The following is a 21,539-nucleotide window of genomic DNA, read 5'->3' on the forward strand; positions in this document are numbered from 1 at the left end:
TGGAGGGATTGGAGTCAGGCAAACAGGAGGCCTTTTAAAGGAGCTATATCATGCTATTTTAGCCATTCCAAAGTTAAGTATAGGCATTTATATGATATATTGTACCTCTACCATTATGGAGCACTCATTTTTGTGATAAATATAAGTGTTTTCTGGAGGTATTTTTCAAACCCGGAAGACAGAACGCTTCGATTCAGTTAACTCCGCCCCTCTCTCCGCGCATACAACTTTACCGTAATATAAATAAACAGCAATAAGTGAAGTCACTTCACGATGCAGTTATAAGGAGTTGACATCTGCAACACAGCTTCATAAATGGCTAACACACATGCTAATATGCTAACACACAAGCTAACACGCGTTTGGACTGACTCACCCTCTGCTCCATCGCTGTTTACATTATGGGACTCGCGTTGGTTATAAAAGTTAATCCACTTTGATTCTGGCGAAGGTTCCCCAAACATCCATCAGAGACAGTCACAGAAAAACAATATTTTGGTGATAGTCGCTGAATCCCGGAGAAAAAAACAGCTGAGTGGCCTCTTCCTGAAAAGGGTTGAATATAAACTCCTCGTCCTCGTAGCCAAACGCGCTTCTTTTTCTCCGTGACATTATCGTTAGTTAAGAATAAAGAACAGCTGTGTCCAGAATAGGTAACGAGCTCCATCTTCAGCTGCAGCACAAACATGACTGATCTGTTCAGACGCGATGTGTTTGTTTTGGCCACAGCTGACCTGGAAGCACCTCGGACACATCCTTTTTTTTTTTTTTTTTCATTTTTTACTCTTTGTTTCTCTCTTATGACAGAAATAATGAAAACGCTGTTTTACAAATTAAAATCAGGCCGTAAGCATAGAATTAAGACATTACATTACAGACGTCGAGCACTTCCGTTCCGCCGTTGTTACGACACAATTGAACACTCACTCGTTCACGAGGAGAGGGAGGAGCAGCTGCTCAGAGAGCAGGATTCAGGAGGATTACTGAGAGCTGCGTGAATGAAGCCACAAACCACTCTGGGGGTGTTTTTAATAAGGAAATAGCAAAACAACATGGCTAAAAGCTCCAAAAAGTCGATTTTGCATGATATAGGACCTTTAATACTGTGTGTTAAAGATGACGACACAGGTTCACTTATACTCGGTAACAGTCATAGGGACTGGTTTTAACACTGAGGAGAGAATCCAGGCGATGCTAATAACTAGTAACTCAGGGACAGCAGGTGTGAGCACTTGTAAAAAAAGCCAATTACCCCTCTCCATGTTTCGATATTTAACCTCTTAACTCCACCTGAACCGAGAGGATCTTTTTCCTCTCGTCATCAGATTTTTTTTCCATTATTTTTTTATTGGGTATTCAACTCATTCTTTTTTTTACTTTTTTGTCATTTTATTGTAATTTTTGTCACATTTTTGACATTTTTTTGTCAATTTTTTTAAATTTTTTGGTCACATTTTTATCATTTTATGTCACATTTTTGTCGGTTTTTTTGGTCAAATTTTTATCAATTTTTTGTAATTTTTTGTCACATTTTTGTCATTTTTTTGTCATTTTTTCGTCAATTTTTGTCAATTTCTTGTGACATTTTAGTGACATTTTTGCCAATTTTTCATCACTTTTTTGTCAATGTTTTCTCACTTTTTTGTCACATTTCCATCATTGTTTTCGTCTCAGTTTTGTTGCTATTTTCACAGCTTTTTTCCAGAAGCTTTTGGACTGGGCTAAAGCCAAACTGGAGAAAATGTGCTCGGTTCAGGTGGGAGTTAAGGGGTTAATACAAGACTTTTTGGATTCTCCTTTTCCCGTTGAGTCCCGGCCCCAGAGCGGACCCTCTTGTCCACATGGGTGGCTCCAGGTCTGTAAATGGTTCAAAAAAAAGTTGATTTTCATTGTGACATGTTCTGGTAAACACTTTTAGCCTCTCCAAAGCCTAATCCGCAGATATTAATATGCTGATAAAGTATTTTGGCCCCGCAGACCTCTTCACGAGCGACTGCGCAGCGAAACAAAGCAGTGTGTGATGTATTCTGCCCCTGTTCCAACTGGTGCGCTGTGATTGCTCTTTGTTTATCGGAGACGAGAACATTTACCGCGCCACTGAGCCGCAGCCAATCGGTAACAAACACAATCTCCAACATTTTAAACTCTGCAAATGAACTAAGAAAAGATTTTGCTAATGTGCATGATAAGGAGATTTTTCCCCCTCATTTTACTTTGTAGTTTGTTTGTATGGTTTCACTCAGAAGACTTTGCAATTTCTTTGGCTCAGATTCAGAAACTTAAACGGAAAACAGAACTGACTTGGACGGAAATTCAGTCAATCTTTTTGCATTTGCTGCTGGTGGGGTCTCGCGTGACTTGTTTTTTAATCAATCAGATCTTTGCCAATTCTAATCAAATAAAATATAGCATTATAGTTTTTATATTCGCTAAATGAACCTGACTCAGAATAGTAGCACAAGTCTGTTCCCCCTCACATCACTCATCTGACAGTGAGTGATGATACTGTGCATGTTTAATGCTATGGAGCGCTGGTCCGGGTACTTTGGCAGAAACTTATACATAGAAGGAGAGAACATGCAGGCCCCAACCAGCTCGGGAACCGAACTCAGGACTTCCTGCCTGTACCTGAAAAATCCATCCATTCATTTTCTTCTCTTTATCCGGGGCCGTGCCGCAGGGCTGAAGTCTGTATGCCCAGACTTCCTGACCTACGCACACCTCCTCCAGCTGCTCTGGGGCACCCCGAGGCGACACCAGGCCAGCTCGGAGACATAGTCCCACCAGCGTGTCCTGGGCCTTCCACGAGGCCTTGTCCTAATAGGACATGCCTGGAACACCTCCCGCGGGAGGCGACCAGGAGGCATCCCTGAGCTCCTCACCTGATCTCGAAGGGTGCGCCCAGCCACCCTGCGGGGGAAACTCATTTCGGCCGCTTGTATTCGCGATCGTGTCCTTTCGGTCATTACACAAATCTCATGACCATAGGTGAGGGTGGGAACGTAGATCGATCGGTAAATCGAGAGCTTTGCCCCGACTCAGCTCCCTCTTCACCACGACAGTTCGATACGGCGACCGCATCACTGCTGACGCCGCACCGATCCGTCCCTCACTCGTGAACAAGACCCGGAGATACTTGAACTCCTCTACTTGAGGCAAGGACTCCCCACAGACGTGAAAAATGATCAATCTAATGATGGCTTTTACATTTTCACAAAAAGTGCCTTTTTCCATCCAGTATGGTTCGATTCCATTCAGTGATGGTTTTCAGTACAGTTCCACATAAAGGTTTATTTGTGAAACTACCCCGCACTTATTTCAGCAGCTCACACAAAAAGCGGATGTGCTACAGAAACCTTTCCTCAGAAACCATACTGTAGATCAATAGACTTAAGGATGTGTGGTTTTTCCATCTATAACTCAAGCTCCTTTATGTTTTGCTGTTTGGCTGGTTTAGCCACCTCCATTATTTAGAATAGGGCAAACATAGTAATTGCACACAAAAGAAAAAGACAAAATGCATGTTAAGACACGTGGAGGTCAAAATGATGAGGCTGTATCCAATGAGGACATAAAGACAGGTGAAAAAGTTTCAATGGAAAGTCCATTAGAGCACTGCAGAGACACACAGACACAGGTTGATGCTGAGATGATGCACAGACTGTTCGACCCCCAGAAACGAATCCAATTGTTAATTTTTGTCACCTTAAGGTATTTTAGAGAGTTTTGTAATTTTTTTCTGTACTTGAAAATGAGATTGTAAAGTTGCAGATGATTGATCCATTTATTTGATGTAAATATAGACAGATAGCAGCTTGTATGCTCAGTCACTGTGAATTAGAACGGTAGCTAATTGCAATGTCATTTTTTTTGACAGTTTCACTTTGTACTCAAGTATAGCAAGGCTTAAGTTAACGCTGTAACTTCAAGAAGGACCCTGTCTTATTTTTCAAGTGTGTTTCAAGTCAAAGTTCAGCTCAATACTTTGTTGAAACACTGACGTCTCTGAGAAGACATTTCCAACTGTAGTTCAGGCTTGAAACTCCTTCACTGTCTCTGTCACAATGATAAAGATAACAACATATCGATGTGTGCACTTCTTTATAGTCAGACGTCCAGACCATTGCGCTTTAGCCGAGAAGAGTCGCATCAAAGCTGCTCCAGTTTGTTACAGAGAATTAGAGGGGACTTCTCCATCCCAACGCCTTAATGCGGACTGGCCATTGTGTCCAGTTAGATTAAAGAATGGACAGATCTCCCATAAAGGATTAATCTTAGCTCCCACCTTCAACGGACCTGGGTCAGATCAATGCTCATCTGTCTGGGAGCATTACCAAAGCAGAGCCATCAAAGAGAATGGTGGGGTTCACAAGAGGAGCCCGAGTCTGGGCAGATACAAAGGTCTTATTGGATCTTTTGTCCAAAGCCAGTGAGTGGCTAGAACTGCGAAGTGAGTAAAATGACCTGCTGGACGTTTCCATCATGTTGTAAAATAGTTTCATGACTTTAGCATGTGGACTCGTGTTTTGTTTCTGTCATGCATGTTGGAGTAGTAGTAGTAGTGGAGTTTGATGATTAGTCTCTTATAAGCTAGGAATGCAATGTAGTTATCAAACCTTTTATTTAATTCTTATATGGTTAAAAAACATTTCTCAAAAACAATTCACACAAACGGCAAAACACAATGTCTAAATTGCTCAATATGCTTAGATGGTGAATCAAAGTGAACTATTTCTGTCAGTGACACGTCGGCTAAATCCGAATGCAAAGGCCTTTGTGCAGGAAGGAACGGGACATGTGATTTGTTTACTGACTGACTGAGCTATTTACTGACATCATTTTACAGGATGCTATTTTCAATCGAACTCCTGCTTTTCTGAAACAGGAGCTCACATAAAAACACTCGTCTGTTATTCTCATCAGGTTACTGTCGAGCTGATTCCTGTTTTTTCCTTTTCAAGATATTGATGGTTCTCTGCGCTTGGCCCAGCCTTTGATTCCTCTGGGGCAAACCTGCAAAGATGTGTACGCACCAAACCCGTCGAATCGCGTCGCCGCTTCTATTTGGTCTCATGAAACGACGCTTATTTGTTCTGTTGATGCTGAGCACTAAGTTGTGAATGAAAATTGCTTCCTGATTCTTTGCTTGTGCTTTGGACATTGGAATATTTTTAACGCATTTCACTTGATACTTAAGCCAGACCTCACCTCTTTCCTCCTTCCTGCCTCTCCCGGATATTATTTCAATATGTGTGGCTAGAGTGTGCAGTATCTGTCTGTCCAGCCTCATGTCATGATAAAATCCTCCTGTTTGTAGTCCAGTATGTTCATTATTACGTCCGTGTTGTCATAAGTTTATTGAAGCTCTGATCCGAAGGCCTGGATCTGCGTTTGTCATAAAGTTTTTCCTCCTGTTCCTCCTGTGTCTTTATGATGTAGTACAGGTGGTCATGTTGCTCCAAATTCAGACAGAAAATCTCCTGTCCTTGTCCCGAATGTGTGTGTTGGACTCTCACGCCACATTCACCTGCTCTAAACAGCTGACGCGTGCAGTACACTGTCCACACACCACACGCAGTAATTAACTGCACGTATGTGTACCTTTCATATTGACAATACACAGTAATCACCCACACTTGTCGTGGGAGCCACGTTAGGTCTGAATGCACCTTAAGAGCAGAGGGCAGGCGCAGTAGGAAGGCACCCGGGGACCCATCTCAAATAGATGTGGAGCCTGGCTTCTTTTTAGTCCCGCTTTCTCCTATTATTCCGATGTGTGCACTCTAAATGGTTGTATTTATGTACCTGTGTTCTTCAGTGAATGCTCTTCTCTCTGGCTGCCTCGCCAAAGCCTTCAGTGTGTCTTACACGTGGTGTCTGAGTGGCTTGTTCTCCCAGTCTGCGCTGAACGAAAGGACCTCATTGTCTCTTTTTATGGGAGTCAATGAGCGGGGAATGGATTGCAGCCAATTACCCAGAGCGTGACGGGAGCAGGCTGCTGGATCAGGCTCCATCGCTCAGTGCAGACAGGAGCGTCAGCAGCATCAACTGCCTGCCTACTCATGGGTTTCAAACAGGCGCCAAAGGAAGACAGGCCGAGTCATTCAAACCCACTGGTTCTACAGCGCATGTGGACAGAATTTTGAGGAGATAGAAGCGCCGTCTTTGGTCCAGATTTGATGTAGGTTGTGTCCTGGTGCTACTTGGAAAGATAAATATTTTATTAAGTGATACTTTGGTGGAAAAGCTTGAGAACTACTGCTCTAAATTTGTGAAACTGTATAAATATCTGTATTGTCTCAGATTGAACCAGTAGTTTATAGCCTGTATTCCTTTGGCACATGGTGAAACAAACATCTCTCACAGTCAGATGATTTGTTTTGTTATTTGTGGTGATATGATCGAAAGTCTCAGGTTCAGTGTGCAAAACTGTAGAGGAGGACATTCTGTGTGTCTAAGGGGTTAAGCATGCTGCGGCTTCCATCAACACACACATGTACAGTAGGCTAAGCCTCCAGCTATTTACTCCTGACCAAAAGTCTGAACCAAGATCGGAAGAACAAGTTGTTCTTCAATGTAATTGTCCCTACAGGGGCATTTGAGCCATACACACTCAGGAGTACCTGCAGTAGGACTCGCCCATCGTACGCTGGGACTCAGTCTGTAGGTCATGCCCTGCTACAGCCACAGTGTGAATTTAAACTTCCACAACAGGCGCTAGTGCTGAATCTATCCAACTTGCTAAATTTAGAAATCCTTTTGGCACCTGCAATCACCGACAGCCGCAATCAATCAAACTGCAACATTATTGGAAATCGTTCTGTCTCAACTCTGTGTTTTGTACACTCCTAAAATAGACCAACAAATGTCTCCAAAAACAACAAAATCAATGAGAGAAACTCACACATGCGAATGTGTTGTCCCTCAGAGCTAAAAATGCTCTGTCCCACCTGCTGATGTCATGAGGTCACACTGTGTTTTGTTTTTAAGTTTCATTAACCTTCACCTGATCCTTCAGCACCGAAAACACGTAACAAAGGGCATTTCTTAAACGCATACATTTCTTCACTACATTTTTGCTGTGTACTCTTTGTGCGGTGGTTCCCAAAGTGTGAGTCAGGACTCCCCAGGAGGCCGCGAGCATTGATCTGGGGGTCCCAGGAGGATTATACGACATAAAAAACATACTAATTGAACAACTTAATTGAAAACTGTACATTTGTGAATTGAGGCCGCACAACAATGTGTTAAACTAGATCAGATATCTCTATATTATTATCAGATTTAACAGTGGTGGTCCTGGATGGGGTGCATGGTAGTTTGGGGGACTGTGACCTGAAAGGTTTGGAACCTCTGTGTTTGTACATGGGCAGTAGAAGAATCTAAAAGTAAAATGCACTTCTGATCAGAAACATGACAATAGTCAATAGTGCATGCTTGTCTTCTGTAACTGTACATTGACATTGACATAGACCCATGGATACCAATATAGACTGCACTTTGATGTGAAAAAGAGTGCATTTTTCTCTTCTGGCGCAGGTAGAAGTCGCAAAAGGAGCGGTTCTCCAAATGAAACCGTCACATATGAATCTTTGTGAGCTGTCCGGGTGCTCAGAACATGGCTAAGTGAGCGTTTCTGCCTCTCTTCTCGCTATTTTCACCCTCTTACCGCAGAGATGGGCTGTAAAACGCACCGCTTAACTACGACAGATCCTGCGCAGCACCTTGAAATTCATGATAAAGACGGTCCATCATATTTTAGAGCAGGCATATCCGATTCTGAATCAGAGAGGAGGAGAAGGGAGAGAAGGAGCAGGGGCTGAGGTTTAATCAAACGGCAGTGAGCAGCTTGTTGCACAGATGGCAGCGGTATCTGTATTCTAGTGTCATTGCGCACATATTGTATTGCACACATCACCAAACTCCAGCGCGTCTGCTGTATCCAATCTCTTAGAAGTGGTTCTACCTGCGTGAAGTTTGATAACAACGCAGACTGTTGTTAGCATATGGTTAAAAATGTTGATATAGGGCTGAACATGAAAACAAAATGCTAATTCAAGAGTCGCTTTTCTCCTGTGAGTTATTATTTTCATTTTATTTATTTGAAAAGGAGGGACCATACATATTAATGCACATTTTCACAAATGGAAATATGCCAGATTACAGCTTTAGGCGGATTTCCATCTGCAGACTCCCTGGCAGGTTGGTGTTACAAACAAGTTAGTAAAAACATACAGAGACACTATATACAGACTATGTACAGAGAGACAAGGACGAGAACAGTGGTCACATCATGTTAAAACAAACGATAACAACAAGAGTGGACAACAAAGGAGAAGATAGAAAATAGTCATGGAAATGCATCTTTTCTGCTCCTGTGATTACCTTTTCTACGATATAACAAGTTTATACTGAAGCATCCACAGCCTCAGGCTCTCTACAGCAGTCCGACGTCACCGGGGCAACTCGCGTCCCGCTGAAGGCAGAAGCCGAGCACGCACCCTCTGCTTATACGTCCCGTATCTATTGAGAGAGCTCAAAGCTTCCTTTATTTTATACTAGAGCCACTTTGATTTCCTTCTATCCTTCACCTAAACTGTGGTCTCCGTACATCCCGTACAGACTTGCCAACACCGTTCTTTTAGCGCATTTTAACTGTAGTTGCGGCTTCGCCTCCATAAATGTGAAAATCGAATGTACGACTCGGATAAAGCCAAAGTTTCCCCGCAGTACAAGCTAAGGTTATTCTTTACACCCACAAGATATACCATATGGCGCAATACTCCCTCTGTTTCCCGCGTAGACCTCAAGGTTTGAAGAAAACAGAACTTATTAAGGAATATTGGCTTTACCGTGCCTCCTCGTGTGGGGGGAAAGCATACAAAGTCAATATCCCTAAGATGCTAAGCCAGAAGTGGACACACACTAAAAATTTAAGCTCGAGGACAGGTACTGCGTTTTGCGGATTTTTAGAAATTAAAGAAATTAAATGCGAGTACAACCATATCTCAAGGGTGCCAAAAGACCTCTCGTTCAACAAAAAAACATCTTCTTATATATGTAACTAGTTCGCCCCCTCCTTAATTCTAAGTCACAGACATGTGTATCATGAAACAGTTTAATTGTCGTCTGCACAGATCAAGTCATGTGAGGGGAAAAACCCGTCATATTGCATGTCCCCCTTCTATCAGTTACCGGTCATGGTCTATTTTCTTGGTATATGCATACATTGTGCTCCGTACAGATCACATGGTCAACAGCTAACAGATCCAATCACATGTTTTTTAATAAACCATGTTAAAACACCTTATTATTTCATGGACATCATTTTATAACATATTTTGTTGCTAACATTGTTACTTGTTGCTTAAATATGCACAGCTCATTTTTATAACATGCTGACTTGGTCATTATGTACAACACATCTGTATCTATATATACAACTGTATTGCACAAACCCCACCTTTGCACATGCCCTGACAGACCTGATATTGTACTGACCCACACTTACCCATATTCCACAATTCTCTATTGCACCGACCCACATTACACTGACCCCTATTGCCCAACCCATGTTATACTGACTCTTATAACCTGTACTACACTGATAATTGTATCCCTTTTTGTAATGCACTACCATGATTAACTAAACATGATCACATGTTTGTGTGCCCCTCAGCCACACTTTTAAATGACTCCTGAAGGTATGGAGACTTGTGCTTTGCCTCACTGACAGTGGAATACTACTCCAGAAGCTCACTCCCTGATATGACAGGACGTTCTGTGAAATGCAGTCTGCCTAAATGCCAATTCACAGTCACCTGTCACAGTAGCTCGAGTCACTCAGGGCTTTTGTTTAATAAAATCACTCGCCAGACCATGTATAACCTTGTAGATTAGACCGGCTGGTTTAAATAATTTGAAATTAGCAAAGTTTAAAAATGTATATCTATCTCAAATTTGACAATGGTGGTATGACGAAGGTTTCTTGTCTAATATTTCCAATGCTTTTTTGTAGCATACTTCAATTGGCCCAATAGCAGCATGACTCGTATAGGACCAACCTGTGATACAGTACTCAATATGAGCCAGTCTTATAGTGTGCAGGAATGTAATCGCTGCTGTATCCGTTAATGATGTGCGAATATGTCTAAAGTTCCGTATATTAACATTTACAGTTTTCACTGCTTTTTTTAACATGTTTTTTGAAGGATGGTTTCGAGTCTATTAGCACGCCCAAATACTTAAATTCCTCAACACTAATTCGTTTTTGTCCTTGAGTTACTGACTAAAAATGACTGAGAGCTTTCTACTTTGAGGATTCTTGTGTCACTCACTGCGCCTTTGACTTCTTCATAATAGTTCCTTATATTTTGTACTCAAATGTTTGCTGATTGTGTTAAATGCATCAAATATATAAATATATGTATCAAGCACATGTAGAAGAAAACCTGTGACATTTCTTCACAGGTCAACTTCTGATTCATCTTATTTGAGCCAAAGCAATTCCTTCTTGGGGGCCAACTTAAAGAGTTTAACATCGCTGTCCTTAATCTGCAAAGCATTTAAATACAAAGAAAACAACAGAGGTGATGTCACACAACCCTGTGGGCCCCAGTGTTAACGATTATCTCATCAGCCACCGCTCCATTCATGTCATGCCTCTGAGGTCGATCCGTTAAAAAGTCTCTTCTCTGAGCCCCCATTCACCCCCAAAGTGGAGAGCTGTCCCGACAAGATGTCCGTCCTCATTGTGTTAAAAAACAAGGTCAGGTCAATGAATAAAATCAGTGCAAACACGGCCTTCTTCTGAAGATGGCTGGCCACAGTATTTATGAGAGTTAGTGTAGCATCTTCCGTCCCCCCACCGGGCCTACAGGCAAATTGTAGGTGGTCAAGCTGGTCCTTTACAGCTTCAGCAAGGTGTTTGCTCACCACTCTCTCCATACACTTCGCTAATATTGAAGTGAGGGCAACTGATCGGAAGTCATTTACTGTCCTAGATCCCGGCCCGGGACAAGAACAGACTGAACAAGCTGGTCAGGAGGGCCAGCTCCGTCCTGGGCTGCCCCCTGGACTCTGTGGAGGAGGTGAGGGACAGGAGGGTGTTAGCCAAGCTCACCTCCATCATGGACAACACCTCCCACCCACTGCACGGGACTGTAGAAGAGCTGTGCAGCTCTCTCAGTGGCAGACTGAGACACCCTCAGTGCAGGACGGAGTACTACCGCAAAGCCTTCATCCCCACTGCTGTCAGACTGTACAATAAGACTGTGAAGTAACATGTGCAATAATCTCTGTATCATCTGCACTTTATTAACTCTGAGTGATCTTCTTGAACGCCGACTGTAACAAGTGAATTTCTCCTTTGTGAGATCAATAAAGGTTTATCTTATCTTATCTTTTGGGCAGTGGTTTAATGACGGATGTCTTCCATGAATTTGGAACAGTCAAGACAGTTGAATAGCTTGGTCCCCTTGTTTGAAGTCAATGTGATATGGATACTGTTAATGTCTATAGGAAAGAACGAGACAAGTCGTTCTGGATGCAGCATACAACACGGCACATCTGCTTGCATATCCTTCTGCACAGAAACAGGTCTCAGGTCTGTCATGGACACAGAGATGCTGTAAAGTAGTTTGTGGACAGAGAGCTGCTCAGGCAGAACCTCAACTGTGCTTCCATCTAGAACTTTAGTCAGCATGTCTCTCACTTATAACCCGTTCGCTCTTTGCTCACACATCCCTGTGCTATATTTGGTCGGTGAATTGAGGATGAAAAAATTGTTTTCACTCCTCTGGTTGTGTTAAAGCGTTTTTAAGAGCCGTGATGTGTTCAGTGTAGATGCGTCATACCTGACCCCGTCCCGAGTTTCAGACCGGGAAGTCTGGTCACCCTTGTCAGGAACATCTTCACACCAAATCACAGCTTACACCGGTGACTTCATGTTATTGGTGATCTTAATTGCCTTTTCTCTCTCTCTTGCAGGTTGCGGCTCAGTGATGGTTGCACAGTGAGTCGATCATGCCTGGACCTAAGAGCTGGACCTGGGGGCTCTTCATGCTGTGTCTGCTGAGGACTGTCCCCTGTGAGGACCTCCCTCCGCTCCCAGGTAGGACCCTCTCCGCCCGATACGTGATCGTTTACTGGTGTGAATGACCGGACTTCATCTGTCTGACTGTTACAGCACGCACCAAACAACAACATGCTTCACAAATGCAGTACAAGAAGATTCAATTGTCTTAACCTTGTGACAGTATCAATGCATGTGGAATCAGTTGTCAAAGTGAGAGATTTACAAAACTGTGATTTTTAGATTTTAGTTTGGCAGCAATTATGAAAGACCTTGTCTAGCACTTCACAGACTTGCTTTGGTGGTATTTAAGAATACGTCGAAATGTGGGCCAATGCAATACTCTAGAAATGAGACTTATTTAGAAAGAGTTTTGAGTGTTTGGGTTGGAGTCTGACTTTCACCTCCTTGTGTGGACTTTTTGCAATATTATGTATCTTGAATGGCAAACTTGCAAGACTGTGCCCAGTTTTCTGAAAAGGAGAGCGTAAGAATCTGTCTCTCAAGTACAAATTGTGTTCCAGGTTTTGGCCAGAGTTATGTTTTTGAGAAATGAGTTTCAGCAGCAGTACGGTGTTTGGTTCAAGAAGATGCGTTTAGGCCCTGTCCATATGAAGTCAAGCTGAGGACCAAACGCAAAGATATTTTATCAATCCAGTGTATCGTCCATACGAGCCCGGCGTTTTGGGGGTCTGTAAACCAACATTTTACAAACTAGGTCCCAGCGTGGAAAGATCTCAAAATGTCGTTTACGTGGCGCCGTTGTTACAACGTCTCCATAACCTTTACTAAAACGCTCACAGCTCCAGAGTGGTGTCTATTATGCATAATCTACTGACCTTATAATGAGTTTTACTCATGGATCTATGATGGTTTGACTCCGCTCCTCTTTGCTCCACTGCAGTCCACAAGCCACAGGTGACAAGTAGAAAAACATGAGTCAGTCTGTGTTTTTTGACTGACAGTAAAAGTCACTGACAGGGTTTTCTGCTTTAGTCCCGTTACATCTGAAGAATAAACTCCTCCTCGTCTCTTCTGTAGATCCTAAATCCTTGAATCAGTTTCATTTTCACTGTTTACATTCCATAAAAGTTTACTGCACCTGAGCCTCTACATCTTGTTCTATTATCTGTGTTAGCGTCACAGCGCCTCACACAGGCCTGGAGGATGAATTGCCCCGTTTTCACAGACCTGAGTCGACCCATGTGGACGCACACATTTACTAAGCTGGCTTCAGGCTTACAAAGAAAGTTTCTGAAAATATAAGCGTTTTGTCTTTGTTTGGATATAGTCTTAGTGTGTTACAAAACTGTGTTTGACACTTCATTGTTGGAGCTTTGGTTGTATTAAACCTGCTATTTGTGATTTCATTGGGAGCAGCTTTGTCTGTGTTTTTAGTGACGGTTGTGCTGGAGTTGTGTCTAAATTCTGCCTTTGTGTTGCAACCGTTTTTTCCTATACGCAAACTATGCAAAGTACGTAAGGCCCGGCAGTCGCAAGGGCCGCTTCTCAGTCAAACTACAGTGTTGTTTCACTGATTAATCAACGCGTTGTTAAAGGGACAGGCTCTGACAGCACTCACTCACTCTCCGCCTACTTTGCCACATATAACACCAGAACGCAGCAGTCTGATTAAGTGGATGAGCCGGAGAGACCGGTCACTTCTCTGCTCGTGTCCCTGCTCGGCCGTCTGTCTCCCGGTGCTCACTTCGCCTCATGCTCCCCTCATGCACGGCTCCTCTGCAGCTGCATCATGTCACCCGTGTCCCGGGTGCTGCTCTCATGTTTTCTCTGCGTGGACTCTGGGCTGTGTAGCTGGGCTACTCTCTTCTTACTGTGTCTGGTGAGGCTAGAGTATCAGGACAGTAGTCTTGGTAAGTAGACGAGAGTAAAATGCCGCTCTATGTGGCGTTTTTGTTTAAAAGTGGAGTTGAATCCACATGGTTCTCATGAGCACAGTAACTTACAGTAACTCTGGTTCTCTGAATGTGCACAGTCTAAAACAAATTGGGCGACTCACAGGCTAATTCTCAGTGGTTAGTCAGAAATAACCGTCAGGTGCAGGTTTTTAGTTTTAAATCAGCGGTTCCCAAACTGTGGGTCAGGGACCAGAGGTGAGAGAATGTGACCGTTTGCCATTTAACCTTTTAAAAAGTGGGGGAAATAGACTAGTAGTAGTCCTAAATCCCAGTCTCACAGTGGCTTAGTGGTTCTCACACAGAGGGACAGGGCCTGAATTGAGGTCATCATGTTTCACTTCTGCCTTGCACTACTGCAGTGGAACTGTTTTTGACCGTAGATGGATTCGCTCTTCGTTGAATAGCCATGGGATGTGTACTGTAGGGCCCACGTGTGGATTTTTGCTTAGGGCCCCAGACGGGCCAGCACCGGCTCTGTGTGAGACAAACGTGTCTGAAGACGCAAGTTTGTACTTGGTACTCTGACAAAGGGGGAGTAGGTCCAGGACCCAAAACCACTGATTCAAGGTTCTGACCTAAACAGTCATGTTTTCTTGTTGAAGCAGCAGCTTGCTTTCAGGATATTTATACATGTTTTGGAATTTGGGAGGATTGGGTCTTTCGTTTTTGTATACATTTGTCATTAAGAATTCATATGATGCTCAAAAGAAAGAATGGGTCCGTCCTTTAGACAAAAAGTCTGTGCAAATCAATGTTCAATGTTTTAGATTGTTTAGTGTTTAGGTTAAGAATTGGGTAACTTTCTTTGCTCATAACTGTCTTAATAAAAGCCATTATCGATATAGTAAGATGTCATTTAAACATAACTAAGTTTTGTAGACCTGGTTTAGTGCGTATCAGCTTGTTCTTGAACAAGGCCTGGTGGTATTTGGAAGGTCAAATAGTTTATAAGATGTTACTCAGCGTTTAAAATCTAAAAAACACTGATTTATATCCCATATCAGCTTGTCTTTCCTCTCAGGAGTTCTTTCGACTTGTCCTACCATTGTCTGCATTCAAACCTCTGCGGTAACTTTCCCAGCCTCATTTTTCAAACTTCTTGTCACAAAGGAAGGTCACTGAGCCACTTACTGTCAGCGCAATCGTCAAAGTTACACCAACCCCTTTCTGTGTTTTCTCATAAAACCGTTTAAGTCTGCTCTCTCCGCGTTATCTTTCTTATAAATGACTTTCTGCTTATCCCGGCTATTTCAATTCAGCCCACCGCCGTTCACGGCAGCCTTTTTAGATTCGCTGCTGCCAACATGATCCTGGAAGCAATTTACTTGTCAACAGAGGGCACTGCGGCGGAGTCGGAAGATCTGGTCAACGCGTTTTCAATCACACTCCTGGAGGTGCATGTGGAGGATGCTCAGTGTAAAACAAATGGGGTTCTCGCATTGGCCCTGATATTGCGGCTTTTGGACACCATGGATTTGGTAATGGAGAATTGCTATGTAGATGCTCCAGTGGTGCATTGTTTCATTCACTCATTTAGTTGAAGTGCATCAACAAAACAAACAAACAAAAAAAACTGAAAAGTCACTGTGCGGTGTGCAGTTTGCAAGTCTCAACATCCAAAGTATTATTTACAAAAAGCAATTTTCTGAAAACATTTTTTGTACCGCCCTAATTTATATGTTTCAATAAATTCTGACTTGCGCTCATTTTGTCCTCAAAACGCCAGCCCACACTCGGATATACGTCACATGGACTCAAAACTCCAGCCCACACTCGGATATACGTCACATGGATTCAAAACTCTAGCCCACACTCCGATATACGTCACATGGATTCAAAACTCCAGCCCAGGCTTTTATATATACGTCACATGGATTCAAAACTCTAGCCCACACTCCGATATACATCACATGGACTCAAAAAGACAGCCGCACATCAACTACTTCCCTAGACCTTCTCTTTGGTTTCCTTTAGGTCTTTCAAATTGAGTTTTGTTCATGCGTGTGCGCACAATGAAATATTTCTTGCATTATGTCATTTGCTACAACATTTTTTATCCCCAGCCAACAATAATAGCATCAGAGAAATGATAAATTCTATGACTTTCTAATATTTCTGACATGTTTTAGCGTGTGTCCTATCGCAGTCTGATTTTGTGCCTTGTCAGCAGGTTTGCCTTTTCATTTCAGCCGTATCCATCTTAGTTTGGGTGTAATCTTTTTAGTGAATACGTGGCCCCAACGACTGGAGAACAGAAGATAGATTTATAGGCTTATGAAACTATATGTGGATTTGGTTACTTTTCCCTCAACCAGACACTAACCTGATTTGCAGGACAGGAAGAAGTGTGTTTGAATGTCTTTATTTGCTGAGAAACTCTCTGCGAAGACCAATGTGGTGATCGTTGGCTCATTCTCAGCTTTGCCATTGCTTCATGACAATGTCTCTTATTGTGGACTGATGCTGTAGTTTGTCAGTAGAAACACATAAGTAACGCTTCCCAACACTTTGCAAAATCAATGACTTAAAGTAGTATTCTGTTCTCACTGTGTGTGTGCCTCGACTCCACCTCCTCAGCCTTTTCACCCAAACACAATCAGCACAGAGCGAAAGCAATCAGGCACGAGTCCTCGGTGCTGGCACAAAGAACACTCTCTAAACGTCCGATTTCATTTTTACATTTCATCTGTAGAGCGCTTTTGGTGGGCCGTCTGCCAGTATATCTGCGCGAGGCTGCCAACGCCGTCTAAATCCTTCATAACAGCGGCCGATGAAAGGAGATATTACTTTGAAAGGCTAACCATGTCTTTTCCCGGCTGATACAAACTCCACTGCCCCGTATTTCAAATGGCAAAGAATGACGTTATTTTGGAAATGTAATATCCTACGCCAACTGTGCATTATGGGGAATCTCTGACGACTGACGGGGACATCTTTCGAAAACGGTCTTGAATATCGAGATAGCAATGTTGTTGTTTTGATATTTTTCCAAACAGTTTCAACTTGATAATGGAATTGTGTAAAAAGAATCAGTATGTCGAGAACACAAAAATAGAGTGTTTCACTCAAGTTTTGGTTGAAATGATAAAAAGAAATTGTCCCCGAAGTTGCGAATTTGCTTTGAATGCTGAAATTCCCACCACTCCAAATCTTTAACACATACTTGTAGCACTTTTTTTTTTTTTTTTTGCACATTGTCAAAAGTCAGGACCACAATGAGACACAAAGTGTTTTTGAGTTCATCTCCTACTGTTGCGTTAATTTAATAATAATCATTTGCCGAGATTTTGCGCACACCTACTACCAACAACAAAATCGAGCATAAAGTCTGCGAACTCTGCATTTCAGACCTCTACAAACATGTTCTGGATGCATGTGATTCACGTGTGATTATCAATTTGCTTTACCGTCTTTTCATGAATAATAATGCTCTTGGAATGGGTTGAACATGTATGAACGGAAACCACTCAAAAAATGTATGCAGTGATATTTAGTTTGGGGACCACCAATTCATGTTCTGGTAGGAGAGGTGTGGATTACGATGGTCCAGAGCCATTTATTGGGCTGAATGTCTATCACGTGTCTGGAGTAGCCATAGCCAATCATATCATCGTATCAATGGCGTCTGACGTACCAGCTGTAAACTTTAGAGCTAAACTATTTAGAACACAATCTAAAGCCGGACCAAAATATGGTGTTGCTGCTGTCATGTTGGATCTGTAAACAAACTTTTTTTTTTTTTTTTTAGTTTTATCCGAAAACAAACAAGCGAATAGTGCGTCATCGTCTTGCCGTCCCTCCTCGTTCTGTGACTGGTCCCAAATCCATGCGAACAGTTGGGCCATGGTCCCCAGGCTGCTGTGTCTGTTATATCTTTAAATAATGCCGTGTTAACTTTGCGTTTGTCGTCACATATAAGACACGTTGCTATGCGACAGCCAGAAGCCCTCGGTCAGAGACGGTTTATGTATCAGTGAAAAAAAATGCTTCTAATGTTCTTATTGCGCAAATAATCTTACATATTGTAAGACAAAGCTCTAAGTAGCCTGATGTAGGGCTGGGCGATTTTGGAAAAAAAAAAAATCCCCATATTAATCAATCTCGATTTTCAATTCAATTTTATTTGATTTTTATAATTAAATACATCTTGTTCATTTGTAAAATTAGATACATCTTTTATTCAAACCTCATCTCAAACAAAGACAAACACTTTCATCAAGTCTCAGTTAACACATAAAAGTCTTCCATCGTCTCGTCCAAACTCCCAAACTAGGTACTGTTGGTGCCAAAGAACTGGCTGTAAACCTGTCAAGTCCTATGATGATTATTGAGTTTGACCAAAGTAGAGATTGCGATTTCGATTAACTGCCCAGCCCTAGCCTAAGATTGTAGTAGGGAGATAGTACTGTCTAGTGTATTTCTGAGAGGTCCGGGCTGGACAGGCTGTCTGCCATTGTAAAAGTGAGTTCAAGTTTGGAGTTAGAAACAATTGAAATGTGATTTTCTTTTAATGTATTTTAAGAAGTGTTTTCTCTGTATTATGTTTTTAGAAGAGTCCACTACTGTTGTCTTATTTAGGGACAAAGTTGTCTTGTTTGAAAAGTTGTTTTGTTAAGAGAAAATATTGCCTTTTGCCTGACACAAAAGAGTAAACGCCAAATCAAACCAAGTTAAAGCTGTCTCATTCATCGGGTCAGTCAGGAAACAGGATCCACATTTTTAGGAGCTGTCTGTGTTGATCCCAGAAATTGTTCATTTGGCCACATTTATATCAAATATTGTTTTCTAAAAAAGTGTGTGTCAGAACAAAATGAAAGAATGAAAGAAAGAAAGTGTCTGGATCTAGTTAGTGTGTGGAGTTATTATTGTCGTCCTGCCGGCTGATCCGGACTCCACTGGTCTATAGTCCCGGCTTAACGTTCAGATTGGATCAGACGCGGGACGACCTTCAGAGTGGTTACAATGTGCTGAGTGCGGGAGAAGAGGCCGAGATGGAGATTATTGATGGAGATTTATGGCTGGGGCCCCGCGCCGTGGAGGACCCAAGTGTGTCATCAACACTCACATGAAATGTCACACAGACACATGATGGCAGGTGCAGAGTATGGAGTCTGCAATATGGGACAGATATACAACTTCTGCAGGAGGCGCGCTCCCCCTGTTTTATTATTCAGGTGTGATGGTGGTCTTTTTTTCTTTTTTTTATGGGATTCTGACTAGAACCAGGATTTTTGACCATATTAGTCCAGTGCTCAGGTCTCTGCGTCAGCCTCCTCTTGAACAGAGAACAGACTTTAAGATGGTTCTGCCAGTGGAGGGGCGTGTTAAGCCAATTCATGGTCTAGCGCGAAAACACATCTCTGACATGTTAGAGCCACATGAACAATCTAAGCTCTGGGAAACTCAGGGAAAGGTCTAAACCAGGGTCAGGACTAAACACAGTGAGAACGTCTGGGTGGTCCCTGGATGGTCCCAGAGTCAGGACTAAACACGCTGAGGCTGCGTTTTCATTTTATTTCATTCATCAATTTATTTGACAATGCATATTAAAGCAGCACTAAGGAACTTGTTTACCATAATAAATCTTTTTCGCAGTTCCTCTGGGGGTAATGGGGGGTCTTTTCATCTCCCCCTGGTGTCTCTGGCCAGAAAAACGCAATTGCAACTTTATGCCACCGGGTCGGAGTCACCAATACACACTAATGGAATCACAAAGAAGAAGCTACCAGGCTAACGGGCAAAGCTAACTGCGGGCTAGCACCATTTAAAAAGTATTTACAGCCAAGTTTGAGTGAAAAATATTATCTCCATTGTGTAATTGGATTGGATTACAATATCCCTCTGTCCCTGTGTCTTTTCTGTCAGCGTAGTATTTACTCTCACAGACAATTTATGAGTAAAAAACGCAACATGCTACGACACCTGCAGTAGCGCTTTTGGCCTGTAGGGGCCTGAGTTACTTTGTACTGCTTTAATGAACAGACAGCTAGTTTCCCTCCGCAGTCCCGTGGGGTAAAAACATACTACCAACACAGAACATGAGTATGACAAAGCATGTATGACATAGTACACATAACAGTACATTACAAATGCGCACAGACAGCACAACATACAAAAACACTCACTTACTTACTTAGTTTCATCCTGCTAAAATATGAAAGACTCTTTTATGATTTGTATGGCTTTTTTAGACAGAGACTCTATTGGTTTGAGTGTTGAACCAGCAGCAAGTGACCATGTGGTTATAATACTCTACTAAAGCGTAGATGTTGCTACAAGAGTGTAATGTTTTATCAGCTGAAGATCCCTCCGCAGACTTTTGCAGTGGGTATCTTCCTCAAAGGAAGTGATAATAATTGGATGATGTAGTGTTGCTTAGGAAGTAAAGAGGTTTACATTGCATCAGGCTTTGTGATTGGTTTTGTGAATGGGTTTGTGATCACAGATGGTGGAAAGCTGTGATGTCGTAGTTCATGAAGTCATGAAGGGTGAGTGTGGTCTGTTTTTTTTTTTTTTATCTCAATACTAAAAGTTAGTTATTATCATTATTTTTTTTTCCTTTTTTGCCTACTCACAAAAGTGAACTGGCTATCCTCCTGTTAACAAGCAGACACTCAACCCATTGCTCCACTGTTGCTCCAGAGAAACTTCCAAGCCGTTAGTTTGTGTGAACCCATTTGTCTGTTGGACTTTTCCCCTCGCTGTTGGCTCTCGTCAGCTCGCCCTGCTTGCACTCGGCCCACCGCTGTGTGTCAGGGACTCCTCCACAGAGCGCAGCACTAATAGGCTTCAGACCCAGCGGGCTGCCCCCAGGATCACACCTCTCCTCTGGGTTACCAACCCCCCCTGCCGCCCTGCAAAACCGCCAGTGCCTTTCCCAAAGGTCAGCATGCCTCCACTGGAACTTCAATCTTTAATCTTCAAGAGTTGTACTTGGCAGTTTAGCCGGAGCGCGTCGTGTTTTTGGAATTCTTAGTGACAACTTAAAGTAAAAATCCTATTTATGCCTTATTTTTTTTTACAGAGGAATCATGTGGGCCCCCCTGTTGGTGCTGGTCAAAAGTCTTGCAGCTGAGTTTTGGACTGACGGCAGAAGAGACAATTCTTTCTTATTATTGCAGTAGTCGAACCACGAGTAACCTGTTTACCTCAATAAATCCTTTCCGTAGTCCCTCTGGGGGTAATACAAGTGTTAATGGGATGATTGGGGGGTCTTTCATCTCCCCCTGGTGTCTCTGGCCAGAAAACCACAGTTGCATCTTTGCTGTCACTGGGTCGGAGGCACAATACACACTAGTGGAATCACGAAGAAGAAGCTAATAGGCTAACGGGCAAAGCTAACTGTGGGCTAGCACCACTTAAACAATATTTACAGCCAAGTTTGAGAGAAAAAAATGATCTCCATTGTGTAATTGGATGTACAATATCACTCTCTCCCTCTGTCTTTTCTATCAGCGAAGTATTTACTCTCACGGACAATTCAAAGGTCAAAGGTCAAATTTATTTATAGAGCACATTTACAAACAGCAGCCACTGCCCCAAAGTGC

At 42.6% G+C, this 21,539-nt stretch overlaps 1 protein-coding gene across 1 annotated transcript in view; it reads left to right on the forward strand.

Moving 5' to 3' along the window:
• The window catches only part of LOC306964918 (roundabout homolog 1-like), a 461,783-nt gene that overhangs the window by 40,324 nt on the left and 399,920 nt on the right, over positions 1-21,539 (forward strand). The window contains 1 exon segment of the mRNA XM_079559087.1: positions 11,989-12,112. Within this exon segment, the coding sequence (XP_079415213.1) occupies positions 12,025-12,112 (88 nt within the window). The 5' untranslated portion in view covers positions 11,989-12,024.

This window comes from Gobius niger (genome assembly GCF_951799975.1).
Source record: "Gobius niger genome assembly, chromosome: 1".
Taxonomy (NCBI): Eukaryota; Metazoa; Chordata; class Actinopteri; order Gobiiformes; family Gobiidae; genus Gobius; species Gobius niger.